Genomic DNA, 14,453 nt, shown 5'->3' with positions numbered 1-14,453 from the left:
ACTCCATTTTTATGAAATAACTAGAAAAGGCAACACTATAGAGACAGAAAATAGATCCGTGACTACCCGGAACTGGAGGAGTTTGTGGTGTCACCAGAAGTGGGGTGTTGGTGCTACTCGCATCTAGTGGGTCGAGGTCAGAGATGCTGTTAAACATCCAGATAAACATCCAATAATGAGACGACCTCTTTCAACATGGAATTATTCATTCTACAATGTCAATGGTACCAAGGTTGAGAAACTCTGGTCGAAAGAGCTAAGCAGAGGCCAGGTCATGAGAGGTTATAGAGTCAAGTCCAGGAGTCTGGCCTTCCCTTTAAGAAGAAACAGTGAGGGGCTAGCAGGTGACATAGCAGTTATGTCACTGGACTCTCACAAGGTCTACTGTGGTTTGAGTCTCAGACCCAGTGGCTTAAAACTCACACCAGGTGTGTGTGCGTGTGTGCCCAAGATCTTGAGAGGAGAATGGAGTAGATGGGATAGCAGCATGGCCATCCAGGGGAGTGATTTGTCACTTTCACTCTTACTGTGTCTGTCTCTGTCTGGTGAGCAGCTGTGTCCTAAGGCAAAAACCTCTGAAAAAATAAAAATAAGGGAATCAGCAGTTAGCGTAATGGCTATGTTGCTGGACTCCTACGTAGTCGACCACGGTTCATGTCCCAGACCCGGTGGCTTAGAACTCACGCCGGGCGTGTGTGTGTGCGTGCCCAAGATCCTGAGAGGAGAATGGAGGAGAAGGGATTGTGGCGTGACTATGCCCCCAGGGGGTGATTTCTCTCCTTCTGTCTCTATGTCTCTCTCTGTCTGGCGAGCGCACGTGCCCTATAGCAAACCTCTCCAAAAAAAAAATAATAATAAAAAGAAAACAAAATAAAGAAGAAACAGCGGCATTCAATAAAGTATTGGTGTAAGATCTACCACTGAATACCCAGTATATTACTTTGAATACAGCTTAGAAAAGGCGTTAGAGAGACAAGGAGGACAAAGACAATGGTGACCCATTTAGGGTGGTAGCAGAGGGAATGGAGGGATTTGAAAGATACTAACTTAGGTAAAAGGACAGAACTAGGCAGGGAATGGTGATTTGCTTGATGCAGTGTTCAGGAAAAGATGGAGAAAGAGGGGCAGGCTGGCATCCGGGCTTCTGGCTTATGCCAGCAAGTCAAGGTGATGATGTATTGACTGAAATAGACACAAAGGTGAAGGGGTTAGCCTGGAGTCGGAAACAGCAAATTCAACTTCAGACACGTTGGAGGATCTCTGGTGAAAATCAAAGTGGCAATGTCTAGGGGACAAGAAGATAAAGTTATGACACCCTGGGAAGACTGGGACCACGTGGGCATCAGGGTATATTACTCAACTGTACATGGGAATGCATGGGATATTTCTAAGAAGAGTGTGACATGAGATGAGAGGCAGAGTTAACAGAGAAAAAAAAGAACTCTGAAAGGAGACTAAGAGAGGGGCCAGAAATCTAAGGAGAAAAACCAAAGCAAACCAGGACTGTGTGTTGTCATAATGTCAAAGAAAGATGATTTTTGGAGTCCAACAATGACAGCTTTGCACAGAGATCAAGTAATAACCCAATGGGTTAGCAACAAAGAGTTGAAGGTGACCAGGGTGAGATGGGTTTCAGTGGTGCTCCGGAGACAGAATTCAGGCGGGAGGTGCTGAGGAGTAAGTGGGAGATAAGGCAGCAGAGGCAGTGAGGGTAGGTGACTTGTTTCAGAAATGTGGTGAGAAGAAAGAGGTGAGTGGTAGCTGAAAGGGGATTTGGCATCAAGGTTGGGGGACTTTTAAGATAAAACCTACTTCAATATGTTTAAATGCTGAATGAAAGGGACCAGTAAGGGGGAACAAAAAGATCAGAAACACAGAATGGGAAAATTAAAATATCAGGGTTTTGGGAAGGCCTGAAGCCATTGCTCAAATTATATCGAAGGGTGCCTCTACTATCAAAGCAGAAGTGCAGGATGACAGGATGGGTGTAGACCAAGGAAAGTTTATTGGTTTAGTGCCAAAGATTCGAGGAAATTCTCACCTAGAGGTTTCAGCTTTTCCTGTGAAGGAGGTAAGAGCATCTTCTGAGAGTGAACTAGCTAAATATATATTTTTTTCTTTTTTAAAGGTTTTTGCTATAGGGCATGTACGCTCGCCAGAAAGACAGAGACAGAGAGACAGAAAGCGAGAAATCACCTCCCAGGGGGGATGGCCACGCCGCAATCCCTTCTCCTCCATTCTCCTCTCGGGATCTTGGGCACGCACGCACATGCGCCCTGCATGAGTTAGGTCACCGGGTCCGGGACATGAACCATGGTCGACTACGTGGGAGTCCAGCGACATAGCCATTATGCTAACTGCTGGTCCCTGAAAGAGCTAAATAAAAGAGCTAGAATTTTGTGGAGAGTGGATACAGTTTGAAACCGCTCCAGCAAAGTGGGAGAAAAGGAAGTTTATATGTTTTTGGTGCTTAGGGCATCAAGGAAGGTTTTATTGAGATTTGGCAACATAAATGTGAGGTGGCCTCAATATGTGTGTCTGCTCTTAATGGCCTTCGACAGGCTACTTATATATGTGAATGAAGTGGGAAGCAGATAGCTCCTATTGGAGGTATTTACAGTCAGATGGGGCAATTTCTAGTGCTGGACCGCAGTATCTAACCTGGAAAGAGAGGAAGACAGAGGCAACAGGGCACTAATGGGTGGTCAGGTACTGGCAGGTCTAACTGTAGACTTTGTGGGAAAAGCTGAATGAGAAAGCTCGATGTGGTTAGGCAGACAGAGGCCTAGAATATGACAAGGGCAAGTATGTGGCCATGGTATTGAGGAACTAGAATGGAGGTGAAAGACTCTGAAAATGAATGGGACCAGGAATTTAAGATGGATTTTCCTCCTCAAAGCTGACTTGCCATGACCAGATGGTGGCACAGAGGTAAAACAACACTGCAAGCCAATCTCACATGGAAAGGTTCCTGGTTCAAGTTTGGAGACCTCCCTGAGTATACCAATCATGCATTATCCAGGACTGGCTAAAGTAGAAGTGGATCACAGTGTCAACGTCTTGTTAGGGGTGCTGTCTCTGTTTCTCTCTCCCTCCCTCCCTCTCCCTGTCTCTCGTCTTCATGGAAGGAATAAATAAACAAAAAAAATTGCAAAAAGTTAGCTTGTTTTTGCAGACTAAAAGTGTATCATGCCTCTTGGGATAAGTACAGATTTTTAAGCACTGTCTTGCTTTCAACTCTCAATTAGATTTTATCCATCAAGATAGACTGAATAGTACTTGTCACGCTTCAGACCTGTCTAGCACTGGCACTTAAGGAAATCACAGAGAAAAGAACAGAATAATTTCAGAAGGCTACAGAGGAATATAGATCATTGTGCACTCCTTGACTTGAGGGCTAAACGAAGCTATAGAGAATGTAGTAACTTAGACTTTATGTTAATCTTTTAAACATCTACCTAACCTACGTACACCAACAGTCTTTCAGACCAAACCAGTCTAAGCAGGACCATGCTGGTTTTGCCTATATTTTATTTTCAGTTTGGGGGAAGTAGGATACATACCCTAAAATGTTCATAAGTCCAGAATTGGAAGAGGTCTTAACTTCTCCACCAGACGACATCTGGTGCCAGTCTCGTTGACATCTTAACCATGAGGCCACCTAACCCAAACATCACAATCCATTTCTCGCAGAGCTCGGATGAGAATCCAGGTCTCTAATTCTTGGTCTAGCCTCTTCAACATTGCTGGGATGTCGCGGCAGAGAGGGAGTCGGGGGGTGGGTTAACTGTGCCATACTCGTTTCCTCATGATGGCAGTGTTGTCCAGTCATCCCTTAGAGCGAATGAAACCCTCTCCTGTAGTTTCTCTCTCCTGCACGCAGTTCAGCCCTCTGGAGTTATCAAGGATAAAATTGTTTTGTCTTGTAGTCTTGTACAGGAAAGGTGTTTGTATTTTCAAGTAGTCATCATTCTAGTGCACTTTCCCTTTCTCAAGGCAAGAGGTGGCACTGACTTCACCACCCTCCCCTCTTCTCAGGCACTGACTTATACATGCTGTTCCTCTCCTCTTCCAGCTTCTCCTCAACTCCCCAGCTTTCTCTGGAGGAATAGTAAGCTCTACCAGGAATTAAGCTTTACACCTTCCAGAGGACTACACTTAAGTTCACTACCCTGCTATGCACTTGGGGTGACCTGATACTATCCACAGCACAAGAGAAATAGGAAGACTCTTCTGCTTTTTTTTTTTTTTTTTTATAGGTTTTTTTCACTACAGGGCACGTGTGGTTTTCACTACAGGGCACGTGTACTCACCAGAAAGACACCCTCATGGGGGATGGCCACGTCGCAATCCCTTCTCCATTCTCCTCATAGGATCTTGGGCATGCACGCACACGTGCCTGGTGTGAGTTTAAGCCACCGGGTCTGGGGCTCAAACCACAGTCGACTACATGGGAGTCTAGCAGCATAGCCATTATGCTAACTACTGGTCCCCTCTTCTGCATTTTCTAATGTAGGTCCAGAGCCCTGACCCATCCATAAGATACCAGAACTGGAATTGAACTTAGGGACATATAATCTTTTTTTTTTTTTTGAGAGATTTTTTGTTAGAGCATGACTGCCCTTACCAAAGAGACAGAAAGACAGAAAGCAAGAAATCACCCCCCGGGCGGGGATGTGTATTAAGCTACCGGGTTCAGGACTATGTGAGAGTCCAGCGACATAAACATTACTCCATCTGCTGGTCCCAGAGGGCATCTAATCAAATGCCTTATTATGCCAAAAAGAAAGCCAAGGCAAGAAGGCAGAGTAACTCATCCAGCTCATGACGATTAGCTAGTCCAGTCCTCCCTCCCCAATCTGTTCCTCTTTATGTTTATCAAATTCTCTAGGACAATATTGCATTTTCTTCCCTCTATGTGTCTGTGCCAAAATAATTTTTCAGTTCAGTTCACATATTCATACTCTGAATATTCATTTTCCAAACCTCAGGAGCTTAACAAGAACAAAAAGTGAATTCAAAAATTAATCCCTTATTGGGTGACATGGATTATAACAAATACAAAGTAGGAGAAAAGACACACAAAAGTTAAAACCGCAGTTTAGAGCCTTAGGACATCCATCAGGCTGCAACCACGACTGGATAAGACAGCACTGTAAACCCGGGCTGTAGAGGAAGAGCAGGAGAGAAAACAACGCAATAGCCCTGCGGCCCCAAGCGACTCCACCGCGGTTCTCTCCCTGCTACCTGTCTTCAGGGCACGTCACGTGCACGGCGGGTTTTGTTCTGCCAAAGTAACCCTCACTGAGCTCTCTATACATTCTTGACATAGGCAACTGGCACCAAATAATCAAAGCTCCAGAGTCAGCCTAGCCCCTTCTCATGAAATAAGGTTACGATGTATGGAGATTTTTAAAAATGACAATGGAAAGAGCTGTGTGTTAGCAGGGAGAGAAAAAAATGGAATGTTTTCCCCCAACAACAATGGAATAGCCTTTTCCCTCCAAAACAATGAAAACTTCATCTAGGATCTTGTGGTTGAAAACAGGAGATTGTCCCATCAAGACGTATATGTAATAGGCTATAAAAATGACCTGTAGGATGAACTTGGGAGAAATCTATAACTTCAGTGGAAGACTCCAGGTCCAATTCTGAGGAATCTTGTGAACTATCTTTGGGGGTCAAGTTCAAATCTTTGCAGGACATTCACATGGAGGCCATTACCTGGGGCCTTGCCCATTCTTGACACAGGTTTAACACTCTCATTGACATCAGAAAGGGCTGCAGGGGTCTCACTTGAACCCAGGCTGCATTTTCATTCCCAGAGTGAGAAGGCAGAGGTAGAAAGTCAAGCGATAGCATATTGGTGTTGCTGTGTGCAGGTTGTATGGTGTCTCTTTAGCTTTGCACTGCTACGGCCCCGAATGATCTGTCTCCATTTCTCATAGCTCTCCTGCTCACTTTCAGTGTGCGCTGTTGTTAATTAAATTCGTACATTATGACTGTGGCTGTCTCCTGGACTCCATCCATCAGAGAGCAAGCTGCTTTCTGGTGCCAGGTCAACTCAGCGATAATGACGAGACTAATGAAGGTTGACTTTGCCTTCCAGAATTTCCCTGTGGGAGAAAGCATGCAAGTGGGAGTGAAAGCACCTTGCGTTACATCTTGCTTCTGCCACTCATAATGTTGGACCTTGGCAAGTCACTCAAAATTTCCTCGCTTCTGATTTTTCTATTTATGGTGTATTTCAGGATCATTCTCAGAGCTTTTTTAAAATATAAAGATCCACCCCAGAGCTGTGGATTTGTAATTTACAGAGATGGATCTGAACATCTGCATTTTATAAAGCTCCATTAGATGCGTCCATTTGGAAATATTTCTTTTTTATAATTTTTTAAATTTTTTATTATCATCATAATCTTCTTTATATTACACTGGATTACATATAACTTTACAGTGTATTACATTGTTTTTTCAAAAGGGAATGCCATGCATGTCAGTCAGTACAGAGACATTAATCTCCCCACTTCAACATTCAATATCTTTTCTATGTTTTCCCCAATCATTATTATTATTATTCTAATTATTGTTTAAAACACTCAATCGCTATTTCTCACTTTGCTTGTAAAAATATTTTGACCATCATAAAATACTTCTCAGACCAATCCAGTTGAGAATACTATACATGTCATCATCAACAGTTAATAAGCCATATCTGTTTCTCACTAATGTCCTGCCTCTCTATTGTTCACTTGCTATCTTTCTCTATCCTCTTCTCTTCACCTCCCCCATTCCACACTGTCCTATTCTCATTAAGTACCTTCACTGCTTTTATGTCCTCCAATTTTTTGCTCTCTATCATAGAGTGCGGATAGTTGGTATATATTGAGTGGATACATACAATATCTTTCTTTCATAGCCTGGCTTACTTCACTCAGCAATAGATCCTCCATATCTGACCATTTTCTATCAAATGGAAATATTTCTTGATAAGAAACCATTAACCATTGGGTTATTATAGGGACCACATAGATAGGAGGGTAAAGGTGCATTCTAAGAGAGTACTCCAAATTTTAGCTATTCTTTTTTATTTATTTAGAGAGATTTTCACTATAGGATACGTATGACCACAAGGGAGACAGAGAGAGAGAGAGAGAGACAGACAGACAGAGAGACAGAAAACAAGAAATCACCCTCAGGGGGAATGGCCATATCATAATCCCTTCTCCTTCAATCTCTTCTCAGGATTTTGGGCATGAACACACACATGCCTGGCATAAATTTTTAAGCTGCCGGGTTCAGGACTCGAACCACAGTCGACTAGGTGGTAGTCCAGCAATGTAACCATTACACCATCTGCTGGTCCCAGCTATTCATTTTTTAAAGTTTATTTATTTATTTCTTCTAAGAGGGAGAGAGAGAGAAAAGAGAGAGAGAGAGAGAGAAAGAGAGAGAGACAGCACCCCTGATACCACGGTTCATCTTCAACCTTTGGCCAGCCCTGGATTCTGTGTGCCTGGCATACTCTGGTTGGTCTCTAGACCAGAACAATGAGTCTTCCCTCAGAGTGTCACATCCTACCACTGTGCCGCTGTTGGATCCTAGTTGTTCATTTGACCTTTTGCTGTTCTTCTCCCCAACACACAGTCACAGACACTTCCTAGGCTCTTGCCCTACATATTTCTCTCCTTTCTATATGTGGACCCTTATCTCTTCCTTTTTCTTTAAAGGTTGGGTTCAGATGTTCTATTCCTTCTAAATGCTACTATTTTAAGTCTCTTTATATTCTTTTACTTTTTTTTTTTTTGAGAGGTTTTTGCTATAGGGCACGTGCACTCATCAGATAGACACATAGAGACAGAAAGCGAGAAATCACCCCCCCAGAGGGGATGGTCACGCCGCAATCCCTTCTCCTCCATTCTTCTCTCGGGATCCTGGGCACGCACGCGCACGTGCCCAGCATGAGTTTTAAGCCACCGGGTCTGGGATGCGAACCGCGGTCGACTATGTGGGAGTCCAGTGACATAGCCATTACGCTAACTGCTGGTTTCCTATATTCTTTTACTTTTGAAATAGCTATCTGATATTTTCCATTATGGTCCCCAACTATATCATATTATATATTAATATCTATCAATGAATCTAATGGAATGCATATTATTATTTCCGCTTTATAGACAGGGACATTAGGGTTTAAAGAGGTTGGTAAATGTTGGAGGTGAAATTTATACCTCTGTTTTCTAATTTTAAGTCCATTGCTCTTTTTCCTGCGTTAGTTTGGAAATAGAATCTGAGTTTTTACTCAATTCAAATATTAGGCAATACAAAGCTAGAAAGTAAAGAATGAAACTTAGAGGACCTTTGAAACCTCTCCCATGGCTTGGTGGTTTAATGATCCTAGTGGTCTGTTTATAGATTTTTTTTATTTTTCCACCAGATAGAATGAGCTGAACAGAGAACTAGTCTGAACTGTGTGGGCCCTGACTTCTCTCCCAAAGAAAAGCACACAGATAGTTCTGCTTGCTTGAGCGTAGACCAGGCTCTCCTCTTCTGTCCCCTCAGCTTGGTGGCTTTGTCCACACTGCCATGAGAAAGGAAGCCACACTGCGGAAGAAGTAGGGTGTTTCACATCTGACGCGTTGAAGGCTAAAGGGGCTGACCATTGGGTATTTTCCTTCTCAGGATCAGGTAGGCTTTGGTAAAATGGGAGTCTTTAATGCCCTGGTGACATAGTTTCTCTTAAGCAGAGACTGTGAATGAGAACAGAGAGTTCCGTGTGTGTTTTTTAAATGGTTAGTTTTTTCCTCTCCCTTTTGAAAGCACATTTCCCTCGTCTTCACAGTGAGAATTCAGGGTGGCAGGGCTTCTGGGGATAGAATTCAAGAAAGTACAGAGCTCCCCTGAACCAAGCTCCCCCGAACCGCACTCTGGCCCCACTCCTGGCCCGCCCCTGCAGCACCTGGGCCTGCTGGAGCTCCTGAAGTTGGCATTCTCCTTTGCCCTCAGGGGCCTCCAGCAGTTCGCAGTTACAGTGCTGAGTGCTCCAGCACAGCACCCGTGCTAGCTAAGGACCTCTGTCCTGGGTTTGGGCTCTGCTAAGCACGGTTCTCTGTGTCTACCTCTCTCTCCACTTTTCAGGGGAACAATTTGCCCTGTGACCGCCATTCTTTGAGGAGACTAAGAAGAATTGTTGATTTTCAGTATATTCAGCTTTTTCTCTTGTGAGGACAGGCGTGCAGGCTTACAAGCTCCTTACAAGTTGGACTGGAAACTGCCTTTTCTACTTATGGGAAATAAAGAAAAAAATATAAAATATGTTTCTCCTGTCTTTTAGGTTGACTGGCCTGGTAGTTCTGGACTGGCCACATCCCCACTCCAGAGCTCAGGTGCTTTTTAAAAAAAAATGTATTTATTCATTCATATATCTTAATTTTACCAGAGAGACACAGAGAGAAAGTAAGAAAGCAAGCCTCCAGGTCCAAGACTTGAACCATGGTTGGCCATGTTAAGGTGTCCAGCACCTTAACGCCACCTGCTTGTCCCCTCTTTTTAAGCTTATAAAAATTCTTTCTAGAAGGTTTCTTTTTTTGGAGAGGTTTTTGCTATAGGGCACGTGCACTCACCAGAAAGAGAGACAGAAAGCAAGAAATCATCCCTCAGAGGGGATGGCCATTCCTTCTCCTCCATTCTCCTCTCAGGGATCTTGGGCACACAAACACACGCACCTGGCATGAGTTTAAGTCACTGGGTCTGGGACTCGAACCGCGGTCTGCTACATGGGAGTCCAGTGACATAGCCATTGCGCTAACTGCTGGTCCCCGAAATTCTTTCTACCAGAAGTATCTAAAGGGTTGGATACTGGAGACAGTGTGAGAAGATGGTGGGAGAAGGGGGAGAGTGAGAGGAAGGGAATCAAGGAGAAAATAGAGAGGCGAGACGTTTATGGGACACAGAAATGGGTGATTATCAGTTGATGATAACCTGTATAGGTATCTTCACCTGGAGTGGGGTGACGTGTATTCACGGTGGGTAAATTCATTTTACAAACTGTAGTGATGTATAGTGGTTAAATGTATAATAAATTAAAAACAATATGTGATATCCCCACTATGTTTAAGAAACGGTTTATAGAAACTTCAAGAAACCATGCTGCACAGCAAAAACAACAAAATAGGTCGGGGTTTCAAGATGGCACCTCTGACACTGGCACCAAGGTGCAAGGCTGGAATCTGGAACTCCATTCTTGTCCTTTTTTTTAGGGACCGCGGTGAGTGGAGATGTGTGGCTTCGGGGCCACATGACCTAGGTTCTACTACTTACTACCTGGGTGGCTTTGGGCAGGATGCCCTAACTCTCTGTGAGGCTCACCTGCAAAATACCAGGAATAAGCCTCCCTCTGAGGACTGCGGTGAGGAGTCATTAGCTCAATGAAGTGTGTTTGGAACACGTGTCCCACTCCTACCCGCCTTTTGTGTCTTTACAAGGCGGTGGGCATCTGTGGGGGTAGAAACTGTTGTCTAGCCACAAAGTACTCCTTTGTCCCAGTGCTAAATATAGCGCTTTGAATATTATAAAAATGAAAGAAAAGTGAAATAAAAGCTAACTTACATGTGTCCCCAGAATCTAGGACAGAGTTCTTCTGTACTTGGGCATTCTCTCGGTAAACCCACTAACACAGATCTGCTGACCTCTTTCTTCAGAACAAGAATGTGTTCTATGTACCCAAACAGTCTAAAATGAAAGCTTATCACCAGGAACTGACGCAACACACAGGAACTGAAACTATTTTCCTCCTGCTGCAAATCAATAAAGCGTAAAGTTCTCACCACACACTGACTCTCAGCTTCAGTGGAAGAGGATGACGTTGGATATCAGGACATGGGAAAAGACTTTTCAAAAACTAATACAACAGGAGAAACCCTCAGCCAAGTGGACACTGAGACTGGATGGGAACCTTAAGCCAGACTATGTGTCCCCAGGATGGAGGCAATACCAACAGAGGGCATTTGGCAGGTGAGTGTGGGTTTCCTCAGCGATAGGCTTTTCTGGACAAAGAGGCTTAGCTTAGCACTGGTTTATTTATTTGAGAACTTGTTAAAGAATAAATGTTCCCAGGCTCTATCCTTTGGTGGCTCTATGCTAAAGTGTTTTTTAGGGTCTACACAGAAAGAATCCAAGCTTCTATCTTGTTTTATATTACTTCTGAAAGTTTGCCAGTTGTGTACACTTGCCAGAGAGAAACAGAAAGAAGAAGAAAAGAGAAAGCAAGAAACCACCCTCCCATGAGGCATGGTCTTGCTGCAATCTCTTCTCCTCCATTTCTCCCACTTCTTAGCATTTTGGTCACACACACATAACCTGGTGTATTTTTTGAAGCCACTGGGTCCAAGACTTGAACCCTGCTGTCAGCCACCTATGATGCAGCTGCCTTAGCCACCAGGCCATCTGCTGGCCTAGCCTCTATCTTGTTTAACTGAAGGAAGTTTCTTATTTTACGAGATTGCCTTCCTTAATATGTCTGAAAATCTCGGAAAAACCTCTCCGTGTTCCATAAATCTGCCTTCCTATTCTGCTACTATCTCATTGATCCAGATGAACTCCAGGGTCGTCTGCATCTTCCTGGCCAGTCTTGACCAGCTTATCCATGCTTCAGCAGCTCTCCTGACTCTGACCCTGTTCAGAACAAGCCTGGAACTGGGTTCTTCCTCCAATGCTCTAAGAATTGACTGAGATCAAGCAGTCACTTTGAACAGTACTTTACTGAAGGCCTGGGGATGATAGGTGAGAATGATATTGCAGATTGAAATCTACAACGCAGCTCCTGGAGGTCCTAGTCACGTCTCTCCCTTATTGACTTGCTCCCTCTTTAACTCCCAGCAAGCCCCAGGATGCAGAAACCAGATTCTTATCCATATCAAGAGTGTGAGAACTGCTGACCTGAACGATCAAATGCTCTTTTTACATGCCGCGCAGGACCTGTTGTCTACTCTCCAACTCACCTATTCTCCTGCTCGCCTGCCTGCCCCTATCTTGTCTCAGAAATGTTCTGCTCCATTCTTTTTTTTTTGGAGAGGTTTTTGCTATAGGGCGCATGCACTCGCCAGACAGACAGAGTGAGACAGAGAGACAGAAAGTGAGAAGTCACCCCCCAGGGGGAATGGCCACGCCGCAATCCGTTTTCCTCCATTCTCCTCTCGGGATCTTGGGCACGCACGCACACATGTCCGGCGTGAGTTTTAAGCCACCGCGTGAGTTTTAACCGCGGTGGACTATGTGAGAGTCCAGTGACATAGCCATTATGCTAACTGCTGGTCCCTCTGCTCCATTCTTTATGGACGATTATGCATTTTCAGACTTCCATTCCCTGGCTCATGAGGTTCTACCTGTTTGGCAGCTCCTTCCTTGACTCGCTCTCTACCTATCCTTCATGGACCACTCCAGTGCCACTACTTAGAGCATTCCCCTGTCCCCCTAGGCCATGTATTCTCTCTTCTTGTACATTACCACAAGATAATGTGTGTGTGTGTGTGTGTGTGTGTGTGTGTGTGTGGTACACATGTACATATATATGAGGGGACTTCAAAAAGTTCCTAGAAAAATGGAATTAAAATATAAGTTTGTTTTGGTGCAAAAAAATTGAAATTCATGCATAGTTTTTTCATAACACACCTTTCCTTTATTTGTTTATTTAATTTCAAGTTCTTTTTTTTGCTTTGCCTTTTTTTAAATTTAAATTTATTTATTTACATTCATTCACTGTACGTCATTATAGCATACACAATGAAATTTTTCCATCCAGAATACACTGTAAATTGGCTTAATCAAGCACATCAACATATGTGCTATTGTCAACAAATAATTTTCCATTTCTTGTTTTCTGTATATTTTGCTTTTTTTTTTTCCATCCTTGATTCCCTATCTCTCACCCTCTGCCATCTCCCACACTCTTCTCACACTGTCTCTGGTATTCATGGTTGCTTTCTATGCCTTTCCCCCCCACATTTTATTGATTTGCTAAAGATCTTAATTAATCTAAATACTTTCAATAGCAAGCACAGTTGATATATACATATCCATGAATACAAGTCTGACTTTAGGCATAAGCCTCAGTGAGTAAAATGAACAGACTATAAAGTAGCACCTGGCTGGGGCTACATAGCTTACTGCAGTCATCAAATAGGTATTTTTTTATACATTCAATCACATTACTTAGCTTGCAAAGTGAATATTCCAATGTGTGAATTTCTCCCCAGTCCAGCAGATAACTATAAAGTTATCTTCAACAGATAGTACCCCATTTCTTTGTCCCACTAATGCTATTTTTCAAGACTATATATAAATATCTATCTATAAAATTATATCCTTTTAGAATTAATACATTTACAAATGATATAGCTATATGTGTATTATATCATTATAAAGGAAAGGACATGTGTACACATGTGAAAGTGAGCTGGGGAGAGAGAGAGAGAGAGGAGTACCCTCCATAGTATCTGGTCATGTTATGCTCACCTTTCCTTAGTCCTCCAGCCTGTGACTTCTCGGGCACTCATGTAGGTAACCAGTGTGTTTCAGGCTGACCAGGTCAGGGATTTGAACCATAGTCACCATGCGGGATCTTGCTTCTATCTTTTTAAAAATTTATGAGGTCTTTGAGGAACCTCCATATTACTCTCCACAGGGGCTGTACTCACATTCCTACCAACAGTGTAGGAGAGCTCCCTTCGCACCCCAGCCTCGCCAGCACTTATCATTCTTTATTTTTTCAATCTTAACCATTCTGACCAGGGTTGGGTAGTATCTTGTTGTAGTTTTGATTTGCATCTCCCTTATGGTACGATGTTGAGCATGTCCCTACTCAATATATACCGACTATTGGAATTCTGTGGCAGAAACAGAGTGACTGGAAGGCATAAAAGCATGGAGAACAATGATGGAGACAGAGAGGGAGGAGGGCAGGAGACGGGAGAGGGTGAGAGGGAGAGAATCAAGGGGAAGAAGGAAAAGGCAGAACATTTAAGGAACCCCAAATGGAAAGAAATGTTGTTCATATGTTTACGGTAATGTCTTGGACTGGACCAATATGCAGTGTATTCACGATGGGGCAATTCATTTGGTCTGCTGTAGTGATTCACAGTGACTACATATATAAAATTTCTTTAAAAATTTTCTAAGAGGTTGTGTGTGCTTGCTGAAGAGAGACAAAGAGAGAGGTGGGGACAAAGCAGATTCCTTCTCCTGCCACCGGCATTATCATGCTGAAACCCCTTCTCCTCCATCTCTCTCTCCTGTCAGGATTTTGGGCATGCATGCACATGAGCCTAGCATGTTTTTCAAGCCATCAAGTCTGGGATTCGAATCACACAGTTGGCCCTGTGGGATCCAGATGCCTTAACCACCAGGTCATAAGCTGGTCCATCTCGCCTTTTTTTTTTTTTTTTTTTTTTTTGTGT

General features: G+C 43.4%; 1 protein-coding gene across 1 annotated transcript in view; it reads left to right on the top strand.

Moving 5' to 3' along the window:
• Positions 1-14,453, top strand: part of RTP4 (receptor transporter protein 4) — an 88,937-nt gene that overhangs the window by 70,673 nt on the left and 3,811 nt on the right. Inside the window, exon 3 of the mRNA XM_027775027.1 lies at positions 10,701-11,013. Within this exon, the coding sequence (XP_027630828.1) occupies positions 10,859-11,013 (155 nt within the window). The 5' untranslated portion in view covers positions 10,701-10,858. The remainder of the gene's footprint in view (positions 1-10,700; positions 11,014-14,453) is intronic.

The sequence above is a fragment of the Tupaia chinensis genome, unplaced genomic scaffold, assembly GCF_000334495.1.
Source record: "Tupaia chinensis unplaced genomic scaffold, TupChi_1.0 Scaffold000515_1, whole genome shotgun sequence".
NCBI classification, from domain to species: domain Eukaryota; kingdom Metazoa; phylum Chordata; class Mammalia; order Scandentia; family Tupaiidae; genus Tupaia; species Tupaia belangeri.
This window is presented reverse-complemented; position numbering and strand designations above follow the sequence as displayed.